This window comes from Hevea brasiliensis, unplaced genomic scaffold (genome assembly GCF_030052815.1).
Source record: "Hevea brasiliensis isolate MT/VB/25A 57/8 unplaced genomic scaffold, ASM3005281v1 Scaf50, whole genome shotgun sequence".
Taxonomy (NCBI): Eukaryota; Viridiplantae; Streptophyta; class Magnoliopsida; order Malpighiales; family Euphorbiaceae; genus Hevea; species Hevea brasiliensis.
The window spans coordinates 201237-223991 of record NW_026615029.1 but is presented as its reverse complement, the minus strand read 5'-3'; the positions used below and the strand labels follow the sequence as shown (position 1 = coordinate 223991).

At 26.9% G+C, this 22755-nt stretch overlaps 2 protein-coding genes across 3 annotated transcripts; one reads left to right on the top strand and one right to left on the bottom strand.

Moving 5' to 3' along the window:
* The first annotated feature begins 5595 nt into the window (after positions 1-5595).
* Positions 5596-7881, top strand: LOC131177489 (xyloglucan endotransglucosylase/hydrolase 2-like). The gene is made up of 3 exons (XM_058142509.1): positions 5596-5979; positions 6950-7143; positions 7250-7881. The coding sequence occupies exons 1-3, from the start codon at positions 5701-5703 to the stop codon at positions 7656-7658; spliced, it is 882 nt and encodes a 293-aa protein (XP_057998492.1). The 5' UTR covers positions 5596-5700; the 3' UTR covers positions 7659-7881.
* Positions 7882-9181: 1300 nt separating this feature from the next.
* On the bottom strand, positions 9182-14344 carry LOC110664284 (uncharacterized). Of its 2 annotated transcripts, none has more exons than XM_058142508.1 (7): positions 13339-14344; positions 13104-13206; positions 12098-12993; positions 11799-11901; positions 10944-11701; positions 9495-9593; positions 9182-9368 (listed from the first exon to the last, which is right to left on the bottom strand). In XM_058142508.1, the coding sequence occupies exons 1-7, from the start codon at positions 14161-14163 to the stop codon at positions 9252-9254; spliced, it is 2901 nt and encodes a 966-aa protein (XP_057998491.1). In that variant the 5' UTR covers positions 14164-14344; the 3' UTR covers positions 9182-9251. The 2 variants fall into 2 exon arrangements, with proteins under 2 accessions (XP_057998491.1, XP_057998490.1); XM_058142507.1 differs by having other exon boundaries at positions 12098-13002; positions 13339-14343.
* Between the last annotated feature and the right edge of the window lie 8411 nt (positions 14345-22755).

Below are 22755 nucleotides of genomic sequence, written 5' to 3'. Positions count from 1 at the left end.
AAAGGTTTATAACAAAGAAAATGATACTCCCAATAGAATTTTTAAGCACATCAAAGCTTGTGTCAGAGGCTTTATAGAGAATTTTTTTTTTTTTTTGCTCCTAAAAATGCCACTACAAATAGAGTTTTCTTTGACAAGTCAAATAACCAACTTTTTTGCAGAATGCGAGGTTAATGCTCTTCAAAACGCCATTTGGAGTAGTGCTTTCAGAGTCATTTCACATCACTCCTGCAACTTTTACATGCCTAATATGACACAATAATGGCTTATGAAAATGCCACTTCCAATGGCATTTTTAGTAGCTCTTTCCATCTATTAAAGACCGGCCAAACTTTATTATTTTCTTTGACAATATTCATTCATTTCTTAGGTTAGTTCTCTTCTCCTCTTTTTTTTTCCTCTAATATTATGTAGTAGTGCTTTTAAAAATTTTATTATCTTTAGGTCATTTGGCTCTCCATTGATATAAGATACTAATATCTAGGTCTATATTTTAATACATTTTCTTAATAGATTTTAATGCCATTACGAAATATTTATAATTTTAATTTTAGTAAATACAAGAGGTCTCCTTGTAACAAAAAAAATACAAACTTATAAATATCTCACAATTACATTGAAATTTATTAAGAAAAAGTATTAAAATATGAACCTAAATATCAATGTTCTTCAATCGTGGAGAGCTAAATGACCTAAAAATAATAAAATTATTAAGAGCACTACTACATAATATTAGGGGAAAAATGAGAAGAGAACTAACTAAAGAAATAATTAATGTAGTAAAAAAAAATATTAAAACTTGGCTAGTCTTTTATGGAGTGGAAAGAGCCATTGAAAACGCCATTGGGAGTGGCATTTTCATCGGTATTTTCACCTTATGAAAATGCCACTCACACTCCCAATGGCGTTTTCATAAGCCATTCTCTTTCCAATCACTCTTCAATGATTAATGATTTTGTGGTACTAGGTATGCAAAAGTTGTAGGGAGTGATTTAATGTGACTGTGAAAATGCTACTCCCAGTGGTATTTTCAAGAGCATTAACCTCACAGTTAGCAAAAAGCTAGTGATTTGATTTGTCAAAGAAAACTCTATTCCTAATGGCTTTTTTAAGAGCAAAGAAATATACTCTGTAAAGCCTCTAACACAAGCTTTGATGCACTTGAAAATTCTATTGAGAATGGCGTTTTCTTTATTATAAACCTTTCTATGAAATCTTTCTTTCTAATAGCATTTTTTTAAGCAAATACTATTTTTGTAAATAGTTTCAAATTCATACTAAAATTATAAATAGTTTTTTTTTTACATTTTTTTAATAATTAATCCGAAATATAATTTTTAGAGTGCATAACTAAAATTTTCAAGCAAATTCATTTTCTAATTAAACATAAAACTGAAATGAATAAATTCACATATAATGTAACTTGTAGTGGTTTCACTTTCAAAAATTTATGTACTCAAGCCCTGTGACTCCATTGGCATTTGGCAAGACACTTGAATATCTTAATGTTTGAAAATATCAAGAGTCGGAAAATTTTTTTAGGGTTAATGTTATGTATAAAATTAATTTAAAAAATAGTTAATTATACTTACTATTTTTCTATTTTAATGCATCAATGTTATATATATATCATAATAGACTATACTTACACTAGATTGCAATTTTTGAGTTTTCCAATATCTTCATGCAAACACTTGAAATATCATTAATAGTAAAATCAATCCTTTATTCATCATCAAGATTTTTAGATTATAAACTATTGATTCAACACATATTATTATGTACGAGAAAGAAAACTTATATAAAAATATCAATATTACAAAAATCTTGTGGATATTTAATAAAATTTAAATATGTGTTTTCTTTTCTTAAAATATTGCACCATTTTATTTTTTTTAACAATTTTATGATATTGCTTGAACATCATATATTTTTGTTTTGAAATTTACTTAAAATAATAATTTACTTCTTAAGTTTTTAAATATATTTTTTATTTTTAGAAAAGTAATTTAATAGAATAAAATATAATAAAATAATTAGATTTATAATTAATAACTGGTTAATTTATTTTAAAAAAAATGAATATGAATTTTACATAATAATAACATAATTATTTTAATAATTTATTTATTTATATATTTTGAGTCCAAGCATTCATATAATAGTTTATTGATAAAATATAAAAGTTGAAAAATTGGAATTTGAAAATTTAAAATTTAAATTCATATAGTTTTCTTTTTTTTTTTAATTCAAATATTAATATTTAATTTAAAACTAAATATTAGGAGTAACGGTCAAAAGCCAACGGCGCCGCTAGAAATCCTTAGAGTTGGCGGTCTCGTGATTCTCATTACTGTTTAGAAAGCAAAAACCAAAAGAGGTCAACATCAATTTGAAATGGAGTAATAAAACTCAGAATTGCTTTTTTTTTTTTTAATAATAGAAAAAAAAACTCAGAATTGTATGGAATCGAAGATTCAACATTTTTGTTCATGAATCCTTCTCTGCATCAATAGTTTTTTAATTATATATATATTTTAAAATATTACATAAAATTTAAATATATTTAAATTATTAATCAATTTTAATTCAATAATATTAAAATCATTTTTATGTGATTTTGAGTCTAAATTTTTGATATAATTATTTAAAAAAAATTATTAGTCCAATAAAAAAAATACTTTTCCTTTTCATATCTTAAATTATAAGTTACTTTTTAAAATAATTATTTATTTATTATTTTAATAATATGTCCAATTTAATATATATTGACAAATAAAATTCATTGATTTGAAGAAAAAAACTTATCTAAACATTGTCATAACTCAAGACATAAATGCATTGTCTAACTTATTTTAAATATGCTTCTATATCTTCAATCAACAATGAATCAGTTTAAAAATAATTTAGTAACTTAAGTTATTTAATTTTTAATAAATTAATATAATTAAAGGATATATTAAAAAAATATTAAATAAAATTTAATACTTAAATTATTTTAATTATAACTTTTAAATTATATAAAAATAAAAATAAGTCAAACTTTTAGCACAAAAGAGAGTATAAATTTAATTTGGATGTCTCTTTTATTATTAAGCCTAATGACAAAAAAAATTAAAATTTTACTCTCAATTTTAAATTTAATTAAAAATAAAAGAAAATTTCCAAATGGGTTGTGAATAATGACACGCAAAGCATAATAATGATTGATGGCAAAGCTCAAATGGGTGAAAGAAAAAAGTGGTCCCAGTTACGAAGAATTGGCCCTTTATTTTCCCATACCATATCCCGTTGTCATCCACCACCAACTTGTCTCAATCAAAACGACGCTACCCTACCACTTTTACCATGGGGACACCATCATTGTATCCCTGTTGTTTACCATTGGCTTTACTTATTTCAACTCAAGTCAATTCTAATTTTTTTCTTTAAGTGAGAAAACTAAAAAAGACATTATAAATATTTTTTTTTACATTTTTATAAATTAAATATCTAATTTTTTTTATAAATAGTTTGAAAATAAAGGTTTATTAAAAAAAGTAAGATAAAAAATCTGAAATAAAAATTTATATAAATTTAAGAATTAAATAAAAAAAAGATAAATATTAATATGTTCATGCATGCAGTTTTTATACAATGTTTATATAAAATGTCAAATACATTAATTGCTTTTTTAATACTTTCATTTAAAAATTGGGTGCGACTAATGGACAATTCGAGCTTAATGGACAGTTCGAGCTTAAATGAAGATGAATGAGAATGAACTTATCAATTGTTAAATTAAATTTTTGAATGTATATAAATTTATATATTTTATATATATTTTTTAATTAATTTTATACATATTTTAACATAAATATTTCATTTAATAATTATTAAGTTAAAACTCATATGAGTTTGAGTTTATATTAGATACACATGAAAAATTTGACAGTATTTAAACTTTTATTTTCAGTTATTAGTCATCTTAATTTTTATTACTCTTTTTGTCCATAAATATCATCTTACTTTCTTTTTTATTTGTTCTAAATTATAATTCCCTTTCTTTTTAAAATAGTAATTTATATATTAACTTACTAATATGTCTCTATTTAATATACATTAAAAAAATAAAATTTATTAATTTCAATGATAATTTAATAACATGAATAATTTAATTTTTAATAGAACAATGTGAGTGCAAGATATTTTAGAAAAAGATTAAATAAAAATTTATTATTTTATTTATATTAATTACATTTTTCTAGTAAATTAATTTATTTAATAGATTACAATGATACACACGTCAAGAAAAGTTAAAAAAAAAAAAAAAGTCTTTTGACAATACTAATTATGAGAGCGAGAAATATGTGACATATGATGAAAAATTAGTTAAAAAGTTAGAGAAAATAAAGTGATATTAATATTTTTATTATATTAATATACGTATGGATCAAAAAAAATTATTTAACCAAATATTAATTTATAATTTTATAAATTACAAAAATTAATCAAAGTTAAAAATAAAAAATAATAATAAAATTACAATAGGTCAAAATAAAAAGTGAGTGGTGCATTACATTTTTCTTTTCTCCATATTGAGAGATACATATACCATAACCAATTTAATTTAGTAGATTTGTAGTGCCTTTATAATATATAATTTTTTTTAATTTAAATTTTTAGTTAAAATAAGATAAAATAAAAAAAAACCTATCATATTAAGGTTGAAGATGCACTTATAAATTAATGTGACCTAAATTTTAATCTTAATGTAAGTTCCATTCAATTCAATGAAAAGTTTCACTAATTAATGTGTTCAATATCTTATCCATTTCAATTAAAGAAGCCAAGTTTAATATTCCAACCAACTTCAACCATAATATTCCACCAACTTCAACCATTGTTATAACTAAGAATTAGCTTAATAATTGATAGATTAAATATTTAGAAGCTCAAATTCATATGAGAATAAATTAAATAATTATTTAATTAAATATTTATATTTAAATTTATACATTTATTATATACATTTTAATTAATTTTGTATAAATTTCAATATAAATATTTGATCTAATAGTTATTAAGCTTGTTTTCCTATAAAGTTAAGCTTATATTAAATACATATTAAATATTTACGTTCGCATGCTAATTATATATATTTTAATATAAATATTTAATTTAAATATTATTAAGTTTATTCTCAGATAATATTAAATTTATATTAAATATATCTGATATATAAACTTAATTTGATATGAAAATAAATTTTATAATTATTAAATTAAATATTTATATTAAAATTTATATAACATTAATTAAAGTGTATATAATGAGTATAAATGTAAATATTTAATGTAATATATATCGAACTGATTGTCATATGAAATCATAATCTAAAACCCAATTAAACAAAATAATTATAAAAAAAGGATAAAAAAAGAAAAAGAAAGAATCATCCAATGCTCAAACAAAAGGTTCCAGCTTTGATTGTGTGCATAGCTGGCACCAGCTTTGGCTCTTAGCTCCTCCAGTTATTGCTCACGCGGCGTCCACCTCCTACCATTCTCTGTCTTTCCTCTGTATCTAGAACACCTATATATATACCTCTGCTTCTAAGCCCTACCATCGCTCACAAATTCAAATCCATCTCTCTCTCTCTCTCTCTCTCTCTCTCTCTCTCTAAAAATCTTTAAGAAAAGAAGAAGAAAGAAAAAAAAAATGGGTGTTTGTTGTAATTGCTTATTTGTGGCTGGGGTGGCTGTGGTGCTGAGTTGCATGGTAATGGGTGCCTCAGCTGGAAACTTCTTTGAAGATTTTGAGTTAACATGGGGTGGTGAGCGTGCAAAGATCTTTAGTGGAGGGAAGCTTCTTTCTCTGTCGCTAGATAGGGTTTCAGGGTCTGGGTTTCAATCCAGGAATGAGTATTTGTTTGGTAGAATTGATATGCAGCTCAAGCTTGTTGCTGGAAATTCTGCTGGCACTGTCACTGCCTACTATGTACGTATCAGAAGACACCCTTCTATCTTCATTAATTAATTAATTAATTAATTAATTAATTAATAAATACTCATTAAAATTAATTTAATTTATTTCTTCTTTTTTTTTCCCTACTTTGAATGAATTTTTTAGAAAGCAACTTTAATGGGTGAATTTTCTTTATTCTGTTGGGTCACGAGAATAATTATTAGTGCGGCCTGCTTTTTTCTTTTTCTTTTATTTATTTATTTGTTTAGTTATTTTTCAATTGTGAGCTACTTTGAGACATCATTTCATGATGTGATAGCATGATAGCAAAGGGAAACTTTTTTTTTTCTTCATTATTTAATTTTGATTTTAAAATTGTTTTACAAGTTTACCAGTTCATATAATTTCTGTCCACATTTCACATGTTTAACAGTTTCAGCGCTGTTTTAACTGGTCAGTCCATTAATATATTGGATAAATATAAATTAAATATTAATTATCTTTATAAATCTTTAATATTAATATTTAATCTCATATAAATATTAATAAAATAAAAAATAATTAAAATTTTTAAATATTTAAATAATATTAATAAAAAATTAAAAATTATGTAAAAGTAATAATTACTTTTTATTGATCTCATTCCCTCTTTGAAAAAAAGACAATTTTTTTTACTTCTTTCAGAATTAATATTAATAATAGTTAATTTATCAACATCAAATCATCTGTAAAATTTTGAAAATTTTAATTTAATTTTAATGAAAATCTAATTAATAAAAAATAATTAGATGGCCAATAAAAAATGCCATGTAAATGCAGTTATCAACTTTTTTCTAAATGTTCTTAAAATAAAGAATTTAGAGTAAATACTTTTAATTTTATAGGATCTATTTTTATTTACTTGCTAATTTTTTATTAATTCGTCATATTAAATAGGTATTGTGGTTATAAATTTGACTAGTGTATAACAAAGGTGGTCTTAGTTATATTATTTGTTTGGCAGTTGTCTTCTCAAGGGCCAACACATGATGAGATTGACTTTGAGTTCTTGGGAAACCTTAGCGGCGACCCTTACATTTTGCACACCAACGTCTTTACCCAAGGCCAGGGCAACAGAGAACAGCAATTCTATCTCTGGTTTGATCCCACAAGAAACTTCCACACTTACTCCATCATCTGGAAACCCCAACATATTATGTAAGTCTTAACTCTTCTTTTATAATCTCATAATTTTGAAGATGATTTCACTATAATTATTTGCTAGGAATCTTACTCAGACAACAATTGTTGCTCTTATTTTCAGATTCTTGGTGGACAACGTTCCCATAAGGGTGTTCAAAAATGCAGAATCAATTGGTGTTCCTTTCCCTAAGAGCCAACCAATGAGGATTTACTCTAGCCTCTGGAATGCTGATGACTGGGCTACAAGAGGTGGATTGGTGAAAACTGACTGGACAAAGGCACCCTTTACAGCATACTACAGAAACTTCAATGCCTCTGCCTGTACTTGGTCTTCTGGCACTTCATCTTGCAACTCAAAGTCTGCAGCCACTTCATTTTCTGATAGTGAATTCCAAACCAATGAGCTTGATGCCCCTGGTAGACGAAGACTCAGATGGGTTCAAAAATATTTCATGATTTACAACTACTGCACTGACCTGAAACGCTTCCCTCAGGGCCCTCCTAACGAGTGCAGACGCTCCAGATTCTGAAAGATGGCTTGGCTGCAGCCTTCCTGCTCAAGTTTGTGATATGGTCCAACGGTTTCAGATTCTTTAGTTAATTTCCTCCCCTTATCCAGGTTTATATAACTTGGTACTTGAGGGGATAAAAAATAAATGAAATTCTTAGTTTCTTGTTCTTTAGTACTCATCTTGTGAGGTTGTTTATGGCTGTAAATTCTGTTTTATATAATAAATTTTATTGTTTGTGTTCTGCCTTAATTTAAATTGCTATATATTAAAAATAAATAAATAAATTGCTTGTTCATTCAAAATCTTTTTTTTTTTTAATATATGTTTCAAAGGTGCTTGGAGAATTTTTTTTTCAGGGAAAAAAAAAAAAAAACTGGGCAAAGGAAGGATCTAGCTAAGTTCATTTGACAAAGTCACTAAAGATATGCTTGTCATCTCTACGCTGTGAGGCAAGACTGAAGAGCCAATTGTACCAAGAAAAAAGAAATGCTTGTGCCAGGCAAAACATCTGTCAGATGTGCATTTCTATAGCATCATCTTGTCTGTTAGATGATCGCACCCCCTCTGCAATAATTCAATTCAGAATCCACCAGCACTACACTTCTGCGACACTTAATAAGGTCTCATTTTTGTCATGTAGAGCACTTAATAGGAATGGCCAAACTGACATTTTTCTACAAATTTTCTCATACTACTTTTATTTCTTTAATTTTCTAATCTAGTAAAAACTGAAGTAAATTTTTTTATGACTTATTTTTTCTTTATTGGATTTCAACGGGTATTTTAACCCCATAAATGAACTACATATTCAACCAATATCAAACAAAATATCATAGCTGTAAGAGTTTCAAAAAGCCTTGTGCACGTTCCTAGTAGACTCCAATGAAATCATACTCCTTACAAGATACAGCCTGTTGGGCTATATCCTACACAAGAGTATAAACACGATTACTCAACATTAGGTTGAAGGAAGCATAAGACTTACCAATAGCAAAAACAAGGGGAAAGCAGCGAACAGATCCTTGTCCTGTGGCTGAAGCAACCTGCTATATTGATTAGTAATGTTAAGTCATCTGACACCAATTACCTTGAGCCCTTCTTTTAGGGCTGATTGAAGAGGGCAAGTTATCACAGTTGCTCTCAAAATGAAAATAAGATTATCACAACAGCAACTCTTAGAAGGTCCAACCATCCACTTTACACTTCCCACTATAATGTAGACATGTCACACACTTCACACGTGATATCAATACACCCCTCTGTCGTAGGTATCAATAGTCTTGAACGAATGCCCACTAATTTGAACATTAAAGTTTCAAGTTGGATCTAAGATTGAAATTGGATTCTGCTCAAAAGAAAAGATTGCAGCTGCAATGGATCATCAAAAATATTTCTTTCCCCAGAAAGATAGATCTGTTACGCAAACAAACTGCTTGCTTTTTTTTCAGTGGATAAAACAGGAGCCGCATGCAGCATCAGTAATATTTGAGCTATGTGCATTTACATTGAAAAAAAAAAAAAAAAAAAAAAAAAAAAAAAAAAAAAAAACCCACAAACATTCATGACTTGTGTATGCTGGTTTTATCCTGATGGGTCTTCAAGGCCAAATATTCATACAACTTCATCCGCTGCTGTGCTCTCATAATTTTTAACTCTGTCTGAATTCACCTGTGAAATTATTCTTTCTTCAACATTATTCGAAAACCTCACCCTCGGTCTCTGCTCACACTGCATGAAAATAATATGAATCAGACTTGGTGAATGTTTAAAAAGACAGAATGCGTAAATTCTTAAAAGGGTTAATATTAGAGGACGAAAGTGCTTTAAATGCTTGAAATGATATCTGAGACATACTGTTATTCTGCTGTGAACATTGACATCATAATTCATTTGGCTAAGCCGGCTTTTTGCTAGTTCTTCTGCTTCAGATGCTTCCCTGCAAGCCTTTTTCACCTGCATCAAATAAAACTAAAGACTTAGAATTCATTTACTGTATATTTATGTAAAAGAAATGTGATGAATCGATGCATAACAATGAATCTTGCATTTTGATTTTCTACATACACAAGTTCTGTGGTGCTCAAAAATTAAGATTAAAATTTAAACTAACTGATTTGGAATATAATTTGAGGCAAACTTTTGGCTTGAGTAGATATAGACAACAATTACATACTGAAAGCTCAATTCAAAGGGAGTATTTTTTGATTGTTGGAACTCAACATTTTGTTTGGAATTACTTTCAGAAACTAAATGCAAAATCACTTTATCAGGAATTCAAAACTTTTATCTATAATTTCTTTTGTTCAATATTTTATTGCTTATATGACAGTGTAAAAATGAGTAATTCTTGCCTGATTTAATTGTATGATTTTGAAATTATTAGTAAATGTGTACAGTCTAGTAAACTGTATGCATGATTGAAAATCGTGTCGTAAGATCCAACTCTTTGCAGTCATAATTCATAATATAAATTATGGTAAATTGACAACATGAAGTCCTATATTTTTAAATTTATGATCTGACAATTTAAAAAAATTATTTAAATCTCCATTGAAACTACATCATAAGTACATAATACTAATACAATGAAATCTAAAAATTTATCCTACGAGTACAAACAGTGATGCAATTGATATCAGGCCAAATTTACCGTAGTAATCATGCTAGTACTATGAACACAATAATAATAATAATAATAATAATAATAATAATAATAATAATAATAATAATAATAATAATAAAAAATACCCCAAATTTAACAAATTTCAAATAAAATTCAGCTTAGAAGTAGACAAAATACAGTACACATAATTGCGGTGGTCCACAGTCAGCTTTACATATGTTACGGTTCAAAAGACAGATTATTTACATTGGAAGCTTTTGGACTGCATAAAATTCATGCTACTGTCATCTCTACACAAAAATGCACATTGCTAATTTTGCACTCGTTTAGATATGTGTTAAACCAACTAAAAGCAAGAGTATATGTGCCCGAAAAGGATATGAAGAATTCTGGTCATGCCATCTGGCAACGGTAATTGTTTTGATGGCAAAAGCTGTTTCATTCTCATCACGAAGATTCATAATATCTATTGGATCATTTGTCAATTCTTTCAAAAGATTATATGAAATAAGTAAACATGGTAAAATACTATGAGGATGACTAATAGTACTTCAAAGTATTATGCCATAAGATAAAGCAAATATATAAAATTACTAATGAGAAGCAACTGAGATCATACAAGTTCATAGTAAGTGCTACCAGGAATAAGTCAAAACAAGTTGAGTTCAAGTGGTATTCACCTGATTGATGCAAATAAAATGATTATCATTAAAACCAAATGCAGCTTTCTCAAGCATATTCCGTAGGTGAGATAGTTCCTTTATCAAATCTAGGACCACTTCTTCAGCATCCTGCATCTGATTTTTGGAGAACTCGAATGCCCTCTCTGCATGGAGGCGAAAGGAAGCACAGTTTAAACAAGTGCAAGGTCCTCTGCATCCCCTTGGATTTTTTTTAAGAATTCCCTTCCTGGAATCTTGTGCAGGAATTCCTAAAGGATTGCAGAAGACTTCAAGCATCGATGAGTTTTGAGACAAGCTGCCTGTATCAACTTGCTTTGCACTATTATTAAGTTTTACTACTGATGTTCTGCAGCCCTCTTCATTATCAGCAGATAATTCATGTGAAACTAAGTTGAGATAATCTCCAGAGAAAGATCTAGGACTAACAATTGAAGAACATAATGACATAGTGACTGAACTGCTTCCATGAACCAAACTCCCAATGGCAGGAACAGCATCTGACTGCCCATCTTTAAGATCTGATATCATCTCAACAACTTGCAATTCTTGTTCTTGTGAAACAGTTGGCACAGGAGTTTCACTGCTGTGGTCAGCTATTTTCATATTGCATGGATCAGTATCACACTCCATACCATAATCTCTGTCATTTAATTTCTTCACTGGAGTTTCATCAAGGTCAGACATTGGTAATTGTGAGAGTGGATTTTCTTCCAAGTTCTTCTCAAGTTTTGGGCAATGCCCATTTCCAGAATCACCTAAAAGTATTATTTCTAAAGTTAAGCTTAATGAAATTAAAGCTCCAAGTTAACACAATAGCCTTCAAAAAGTATCATAGAAAAGAGATGAATTTACCAGAATTATCTTTAGTAACATCCATCAGATATGGAAGCAATCTTCTATAGCCCAAGGAGCTTCTTGTCTTAAAAAGCTTCAGTCGTGAGCAAGGATTTAAACCCTATTTCATAATGAACCAACTAAGATGAGCAACAATGATAAAGAACAAAGAACATTACAACAATAAAAAAATATTGCCAGGATCTATTCATGTTAATAGAATATTTGTATGCACATTTGATATTACACATTGAAAGTTCAGGTAATAATCCTAATTCTGAGACGAAGTGAGCTATTCTAAGGAGATAGTATCTTACCAATTTGCTTTTAGAATTTGAACCCATTCTTTTATCACTAGAATAGCAACTGTTTTTTTGAGTAACTCCATTCAATGGCTTCCTGAGAACTTGACCAGTTCTCTGTGAAACAAATTTGATTCTGTTCTCCACGTTCTGATATGCCAATGATTTTGCAAAGATGTCAGCATCTGGTGGCGTATTCTGGATGGATTCTTCGTTTGGATCATTAATTTTATCTAGAACATCATTATCATTGCCTTCCTTCTTTGCAATACAGCTGTGTCCTTCTGCATTAGACGCATTGGAGCTTGTATGATTCCGATCAATAGTTTCGTAAGGAATCCTCACATCAAACTCTTTTATTTCCACACTCTCAGTCTGCTTCATATTGTAACAGTGTTGCTCAATCTCGTCACCTTCACGTAGTTGATGCTTCTCTGCCTTCAAAGATAAATCACACCTTGTTTCTTTAGAATCTTGGGAATTGCAAGGAGACTTACTCATAATTCCTCTATTATCTCCCCTGTCCGTAGGTTTTGTATCATTGGAAGATCCATTGATGGGAGAATTGTCCACCCTTGAAGAGCAGTCATGGTTCGAGCTTTCTATGTTCCCATTTTTCCAAGAAACCCCTATATTAGTTTTCTCATTTACTTCATTGGCAGGTGGTTTTGAACAACACTCATGAATCAATGAGGTGGGAGAATAAACTCTTGTGCAAGAATCCTTTTGTGAACCAATTAACATTGTCGAGTCAGGGATGCGTTCACTAGATGTTAAATTAGAATCAGTACCATCAGATAAGCCATCCTCAAAATTTGGCACACTCTGTGACAAAGAATCACCAGCTTGAAACTCCATGGAAGGACTCTCAATCTTAAATTTATCAATTGATTTACCGTTTCTGGGAGCACCTATGGATACTAATCACAGCAAAGTTCAGCTTTCTAGTAAGTTAAGCTTCTAAATATCTGTATCATTTAGCATGAAGGGTAGAAACAGCACAGAAGAGCAGAGAACTTACAAGAATTGTCTTGGACCATATCCATCAAATAAGGAAGCAATCTTCTATAGCTGAATGAGCCTGGAGCTCTGAAAACTTTAACTCTAGACCGTGGGGTAAGAACCTATTTCAAAAATTCAGACCCAGAAACACATTAGCAGACATTACAGGCTAATGGTCAATAAATCATAACATCCTCTAAAGTTATATATAGAGGAAAAATTTTCATTAAAAAAATTCATAGATAATTACTCACTGATTTGCCTTCTGAATTATTGACATTTTTCATGTCCATGTTCTCTTGAAGATCCACTCTCTTCTGAAGATTTTCAGTTGACAGCTTCCAAGAAACATTCTCTCTATCAAGAATCTCAGCGTCCGGCGGTGTCGCCTGTAAACATTCTTCATCCAAACCACCAACCTCGCTTGAAATCTCACCATCTTCAGCACTTCTCGCATTCCCTTCAGTCACAGGCAAATTAGCACTGTTCTGCTCTTTGCTAGAATATCCCACATTAGATTTCATGCTATCTTTGCCTTCTCCCTCTTTTGCGCTATCAAAATAATCCCCATCAACATCTTGTGTATCAATGAAGGAATCAGACTTCATGACTTCCAAATTCTTGGAATCAGAAAAAAACCCAGCTTCTTCAAATCCTCCACTCCCTTTCTCAGATGCCTTTTTCTCCTCAACATCAATGCATAACCCACAATCATTAGCCACTGATGCCAAAGAGAAAACCCGTCTCGTGCGGAGATCTTTGATGATCATGCCAGACCAGTCATCTTTATCAGCAGAATTATGGGTCAACATACTTTCTGATTTTCGTCTGGACATCCTATTGTGGGATTTTATTTGGGTCTTCGACAAGAACCCAATGGGCCTTGACCTGAGATTATCATGGTGTTTGATGTGGCGAAATGAATCAGAGCGGGCTCGACCAGAGCGGTTGCAGTGAAGATAGACCTGGGATTTGCTGCGGGTGAGGATTCCCACGAAAGGATGGTATGCGGAGGATGACCTGTTCCGTTTCTTGGAGATGAGCTCTGGAGCTTGCTCCATGGCTGTGCCTGAGAACATTTGCGCGCGCGTGAAAGGGAGAACAAGTGGTTGTATGGAAGGGAAGCGGCGGATTTTCGAGAGAGAGCGAAATCTGGCGGGATAGATGGGGAAATGATGGCGGGAAAGTAAAAGAAAGGAGCGGGAACTGGCATAGGTTAAACTAGATTAGTATTTTTTAGGGGAACGATTAATTGTAACGAATAGTGTCGCCGAATTACAGAACTTTCTTTTATCTCGTCCATTCGGTACAGTCCTAAATTTTATGTCTTCTTTCATTTTTTATCTTTTAATTTTAATTTATTATTAAAAATATTTTTAAAATTTTAATTTTATTTCGAAAAAACCCCTAACTTGCGGTAACAGATTTTATATTAAAAATCTTTTAAAACTACAGTATAATATTTACTTATGTAATTTCAAAATTTTAATTTTTATTCTTTTTAAAAAATAAATAATTATAATAATATTAATATTTTTATAATAAATTTTAATGGTGATTGAAACAAACTATGTTTATTTAGCATATTAGAATATGATTTAAAAAAAATTTTTTTTTTTTTACCTAGAAACCTTCTAAGTAGATTAGAGGATATTTTTAAAATAAATTAAATTTTAAAAATTTTTTAATAATAAATTAAAGTTAAAAAATAGAGAGTGAAATAAGAATCAAAATTCACAGACAGATTATAAAAGTTACTCATCTATTTATAAGATTTTTAAATTGGTCTCATCATTCAATGATAAAAATAAAAAGAAAATCAAAATTTTAAGATCCAATTAGAGTTAAAATAGGATTCAATAAGTATATTATTATCGATTTACAGATTATCAAACTAGTCCGCAAGGAGAAATTCTGATTGTAATAAAAAGAGGGTTTTATATTAAATTACATGGATCACTAATTTAGTTCCGATAATCAGTATGATTCTTAAAAACAATATTTATTTATTACATATTTCATTGATTTTTAATATTTATTGACTTATTTTGATATTATTAGTTTTTAATGTGTGTTGCACGTTACATTTACTCGTTTTATGTTTTCGTGCTTTATCTTTTTATATGTAAATTTTTATTGATTTTTATATGATATACATATTTTAATTTTAAATAGCTAATTAAACTTTTTGTTATTTATTATTATAATATGAAATTATCATGACACAATACTTTATATATTTAAATTTTTGTAAATTTATTTTTATTATGCCTTATGTTTAGAGTATATATTAAAGTATAATGTTTTAGATTTGAAACAGTAAATATCTTTAATCATATTTATCTAATATTTTTTATTATATTAATCTAATATTTACATATTTTAAAAATTTTAATAAAAAATTAAAAATCATGGTTTTTAATTAGTAGTAATAAAAATTAAAATTAATTATTTGTTTATTTTTTTATTTAATGAAGCATTTTTTTGAAATAATGATTTTCTGAACTTTCAATTAACGCCTTTTTCTTTTTTTTTTTAAAATATTGTTTCAACATTTTTATTCATTTAATAAATATTTTACTTTTGCTATTAAATTAAATTATATTAATTTATTTAAAATAATTATTAACAAAGTAATTTTATTTTATGAAAAAGTAAAATTATGATGAAAACCGTCTTTATTTTCCTTCAAAGTTCAAACCTTTTAAAATATAGTTTTGTGTCAATTAAAAGAATTTTTGTTAGTGCACCACAAGAGAAAAAAGGGATTTTGAAACTGAAGTAAAAATCGATTTTTTTTAAACTGAAGTAAAAATCGATTTCTAATTATAATTAGAAACTGATTTGAAATTGAAATGTTCGATTTACAATTCGCTAGTTTTTAAATGAATTAGAAACAAAATATTAAATTTGTTTCAAATTTTGCAATCATTTTGAAACAAACTTTTCCGTTTCAAAATTAGAAACTGAATTAATTCCATTTGTAGTTCTATTTTAAGTTAGAAATTGATATTATTCGATTTCTGTTGATTTAAAACAAATTTTCATTTTTAATCAGTTTCTAATTTGTAAAATAAGAAGACAAAAATAAAATATTTTTTGAAATTGAAATACATTCGGTTTCCAAACAGAAACAAAATATTCATTTCAAATCGTTTCTAAAATTAATAAAATAAAAATAAGTTTCTTTCTATTTTGAGATCAAATTCTTCATCGTTTTGGAAATTCCGTATCTAATCTGTTTCAAATTAAGGTAAAAAAAATTTATTTTTATTTATTTAATACATTATTTCCTGTATTAAGCATTTAATATATTATTAATTTTAAATGTTCAATATCACATATTCTTGATATCAAGTTACTAAATATCAATTAATATTATATATAGATATCACAGTGAAAGATTATGACAATAATGTACTATATGAAAAAATAAAATATCATAAGAACAAAAAAACATAAACAATTAAAACTGTAATTGATATCCTAAAGAGGAAATAACATAAATAATTTCCAGATGAATCTAGAGTCTAATGAAATTTGGGACATAATAGTCAGAAATAAAATAACTACCTCATAATTTGGAATAAAAACAACTCAAACCTCCTCCCTTTAGCTCTTTCAAACTTCCCTCCCTTTGATTGCATATATGTTTTGGTATGGCTATGTGGCACACTAGGAACTAGGCCAAAGTGTTTCATAGCTTCACAAGCATTTTTTGGACCTCTTAGGAAAACCTATATAAACAATGGAAACAATAAGCTATAAGTAAATAAGAAGAAACTCATGAATTCAACCCACCCCAATAAATAAGTTTGATGCTACTCATAAGATAATGTAATTATTCATAGCAAAGGAAGACAACATCTTTATTTTTTAAGAAAAAAATAAAGAAAACAATTGTGTGAAAGAAAGATTTTGTTATCTGTAACTTATTATAGACCCCTTTAGGTTTCGATGCAAAACTACAAAGTTTTAATTAAAACTATGTAATTTTACATTTATGCTTCAAATTCAATAGGTAAAATACTTTAACTTTTGAAACCGAAAATCATCGGTTCCTAAATATAAGTAAATTGAAATAGACAAAAATCAATTTCTAATTTGGCTCTCAAATTCAATAAGTAAAATACCTTATCTTTGGAAACCAAAAGCCATCGATTTCTAAATTTAAAGAATTAGAAATCGATCGAAATCGATTTCTAATTTGGCCTCCAAATTTATCTTAATGTTTGAAAAAAAAAATCAGTTTCTAAATATAAGGAATTAGAAACCGATCAAAATCAGTTTCATATTGGTTTCTAAGCAGTATCTAAATTGATGCTTAATTTGCTGCCAAATTTTGAAGCATACTTTAGAAACAGATGGATTTCCGTTTCTAATATCGGTTTCAAATCCTTTGCTATTTAGTTTCTAATATATTTGATCAATTTTGTTCAATTTCTGTTTCAAAAAGTCGTTTCAAATTACAAACTGATATGAATTCATTTTTAATTTCAGTTTCTGTTCTGACAAATTCTTTTAATGTGCCCATTATTATGGTTAAGGAGTGAAAACTACTTTTTAGGGGGAAAAAAAAAATTAAACGTTGCTTAAAAAAGTAATCTGAAAAAAACATGCTTTGTTATTTTTATGTTTCTAAAACTAAAATTTATTTAATTTAATTTTAAATTATTTTTAATACTTTTTATTTAATAAATTCAAAAAATGTTTTTTTCTCAACAATAATTTCAACACTAATAACAACCACTCTTTACTTTTCTTTCTATTTTGAGATTGAGATTCTATTAAATAAAAAAATTATATTTGAAAATATATGCATTGCACCTATATTTTTCAATTTTATAACTTTATTTATAATTATATATAAATATTAAATGATAATTTATAACATATATATATATATATATATATATATATATATATATATATATATGTTATAAATTATCATTTAATATTTATATATTCCTCCTTATTTAAAATTCAAGCTAATGTTCAAAATTTTTTGTTATTTTCTAGTTTTTTTTATTAATGTTTAACTATCTTTGAAACGATCTCCTGGTTTATTTTTGTATAAGTAAATTTTTGTTAATTTTCTATATGATATATTATTATTATAATATTTTAATTTTAAATATTTAATTAAATTTAATTTTTGTATCATAATATGAAATTTCCATATCCACTTCTTTTCCAAGCCACTTGATAGGAAAAAGGAAAGGATGTCTTTGCCCTTTTTCTAAGGAAGCATTAATTAAATTTATTTTTGTATCATAAAGCCACTTGATAGGAAAAAGGAAAGGATGTCTTTGCCCTTTTTAGAGACTTGGAGATAATTCTCTAAGGAAGCAAGGATAGGGTGTCTTAGGTTATATAGAGTACGGAACTAGAGGAGGATGGATTAGGAAGAGAGGTGGAGAAAATGAAAGAGTGCTAATTCAGAGACTTAATCTTTGGGTTTTTATATTCCGGTTTGAGCAATTTCAGCAGCCAAACTTAAACTTTGATAGCCAAACTTGCCTAGACAGATTTAGTGTAATTAAATCTCCCTTTTTACTTGATCTCTCTTTCAGACCCACTTCCCTTAGACTTTTCCTTTACTCGGTACTTTGAAGAACATTCAGCCCCAGGTTACAGATTTTTGACTACCCTAGGTGAGGGGTATTTTAGGTAACTAAGTGCAACATGTTGAAAGTTTAGGGCTCAGGTAGGCTTAAAGCCACCAGATCCCTTAACAAGCCTAACATATATAACAAAATGAGGCCCCGACTAATTGACAAACACAGTGTTGGCACCTTACACAACACATAAACATTTACTTAACATTCCTATAATTAAAGTAACTAGTTTCCACCCTATAATTAATCATAATATATATACTAACTCAGAATGCCAATTGAAACTCACATTTTAAAATGCATAAACTTTCATAAATGGTGGAATTTTGGTAAATACATGAATCCAACTGTAAGGACCTGAAATCAAGATCATTACTGATGCCAAGGAATGGGTAAGTCAAAGGCTGCTGAAACCCACAACAATTATGAACATGCTTCCTTGGGCCCATTCAAGTCATGAAATACTTTAAACAAATAATTAATAAAATATAATCTTCATTATTATAAAACATTTGTGTGACAAGCATAGAAATAAAATATAAACTTTACATGTCATTACAAAGTAGTTCATTAGTTGTACCTATACCTTAAGTTCTAAACTAAAAGGACCACCTTTAGAACTCTTAGCTAAATGTTGCTAATTGCATCCTCACAATCTTATAAGCTTGTTCTTGAAGGGGGAAACACAACTAATTTAGGGGAAAATTTGTATTTTTCTCTATGTATAAATGACTTCATACAGTTCCTATTTACACAGAAGATTTCTATTTCATAAGGAAACTAATACAATAACAACCAAATGCAAAATAGGAAAGAAAATATAGAAAAGGAGGAAAGAATAATAATCCCTATGATATATGGATTTAGCTTGATTCCAACACTTCTACTTAAGTTGGTTCATGTATACCACACATGCCTAAATTGCAAAACTAGTGGATGAAACACTTGCTTCTTAATCCTTTGGTAAACACGTTAGCCAACTAATATTTTGAATGAGAGACAATTAATGATCCATCCACTATTTTTTTCCTTTATGAAGTGTTGGTTAATCTCTATATATTAGGTTCGATTATGCTGGACTAGATTGTGAACTATACTAATAGCAGCTTTATTATCATAAAACAAGTGTAACTTATTTATTTATGATAGTTTCATCCCTTCCATCAACTTTTGTAACTACAACAATTCGTAGATGCCTTGATCCATGACTTTGAATTCTACTTTTACACTAAATTTAGCTATCACATTTTGCTTTTTTTCTTCTTTAAGTGATTGGGTTACCACCAATAGAGGTACAATAACCTAATGTTGACCTTCTATCATCAAAAGATCTATACTAATATGTATCTGTGAAGGCCTTTATTTGAAGTAACTATTCATTCTTCAAATGCCCCAATTAGTTTTCCTGAATGATGACTTTTTTTCCTTTGCTTTTATTATATACATCCCCTGCACTATGATAGTGTTAGAAAAGATAGTACTAAACAAATTAGGCCTAATGGATGAAAATACCCAAACGTTTGTGCAACTTCACGATTATAGCTAATTCTTTAAATTTTTCATATTATAGCCTAACATTTATGGTTTGTTGCAATTGTAGCTAAAGGGCTAAATTGAATTTGGGGAACTTAATGGTAAATTACAATATAGTCCCTAAAGTTTATTTGATTAACAAAACAATCATAAAACCTAAACTTTATATTTAAAAAAGAAAAAATATTTCATTTTTATTTATTATATAGTAAATAATATTTTTATTTATTATAAATATATATTTTATAATTATTTTTAATTGAAATTTTATACTAAAATATCATTTTATTGAATAAAAATAACTTAATTATTTTTGAATCAAGCCAAACAAATCTATATATCAAAAATAAAATGTAAAAAGGAATTCTTACTATTTTACAAAGCAAATTTGAAAAGATTATATCCCATATGAATTGTGAAATCCATTAAATAAAATATACAAGTTAATCATAAACCCTAAACTTTATATTTAAAAAAGAAAAAATATTTTATATTTATTTATTATATAATAAATAATATTTTTATTTATTATATAAAATATATTTTATATTTATTTTTAATTGAAATTTTATACCAAAAAATCATTTTTATTGATTAAAATTAACTTAATTATTTTTTGAATCAAGCCAAACAAATCTATGTATCGAAAAATAAATTGTGAAAATGAATTCGTACTATTTTACAAAGCAAATTTGAAAAGAATATATCCAATATGAATTATGAAATCCATTAAATAAAATATGCAAGTCAATTAGAGTGCACTATGTATTAGATACATGATTAATAAATCTTCAATTATAACTAAAAAATGATTTTTTATTTGATAAGAATAAATTAATTGTAAAATTAAAATCTCAAGAAAACAACAATTACACTAATTAATAATAAAATACAAAATTATAAACATCCAAAAATCATGATAAATTAATTAAGTTTTAATTTCTTTATATCACACACACATATATAGTCATTTAATAGATTATTGGTACATACATATGCTATAGGATCCCTTAAATGATAATCTTTTAATATCAAAACATTATATTAATTATATAGTTGACTCTAATTAATATATATATTTTATTTAATAGATATCACAATTCATGTGAGATATATTCTTTTCAAATTTATTTTATAAAATGATATTATATATTTTATTTTTTAGTACATGAATTTATTTGGCTTGATTTAGAACATAAAAAATAATTAAGTTATGCAATCAATAAAAATGATCTTTTAGTATATAATTTCAATTAAAAAAATATAAAATATATTTTACATGATAAATATGTTTTATGTAATAAATAAAAAATATTTAAAATTATATAAAATTTGAATCCATATCATAAGATGTGACGGAATTTCTACGTTGGTTGTCGCCTATCGCAACCCTCCTTCTTTATTCAGGTTTGAGACAAGCTAAATGCAAAATATTTAAGCGGAATTTGTAATCAAATAAAATTTCAAAAATTATATTATAATATATCGTTAATTTTTCCAAATTTAGTTTAGACATCTAGCCATAATTGCAATTACGCTTTAAAAGGATTGACTTTATTTATAAATTGATGCGAATGTTTGAATTTTTTCATCTATTAAGCAAACAAATTAAGCTGCTCATAGCAAAATGTAATATTTTTAATTTAAATAACAAAGGATAAAATTAGTCGTTAATTTCTCAAGTACTTTAAAAAAATACTAAAAATAAAAATTAAAAACACTATCATTATTTTTTTAAAATTAGCAATGATTTTTAAAAAATCACATGTAATTTACTAATTTAAATATCAAATAATATATTTATATTATTTTTTCCATATAATAGCCATAACAAGGAAAAAGGTAAAACTTCTGTTCTACATGCTTCTTAATATGTGGTGCAAAATTAGTGTTATATTTTTACCCTCTCTTTCCAAACTAAAAGCTTATCAGAATTTAATTTAATTAATTTCTTTTTAATTAATTATTATAATGAAAAATTTTGATTTATTTAACTTAAAAAATTATTTTAAAAAATAAAAATTAAATATAATTATATAAAAATTTAATCAAATTCTTTTATTATAAACAATTCATTTCAAAGAAAGCTTTGCAGTTTAACTGTAATTTTTTTTATATCCTTGCAAATTTTATTGCTAATATTTATATATAATTATTTTTTAATTTTTTTTGTTTGTCATTATATATAATGATGAATAGAATTATTACGCTAAAAAATAAATCAAACAATTTAGTATCATTAATTTAAAATAATACTTTATTATTTATTTTATAATACATTTTACTCATATATAAAGTATCACCAATTCCAATGTGGTTTTTATAAAATAATTATTTTATAAAAAATATATATTATTGAAATAAATTTATGAAAAATATATAAAATTTGTAAAGTTTAAATTGTTTTAAAAAAATATTATTTTGTTTTAAATAAGTGATCATGAAAACTAACTACAAAGCTTTTATGATTATTTTATTTTTTGAATATAGTTTATCATCATGACAAATCTATACTATATA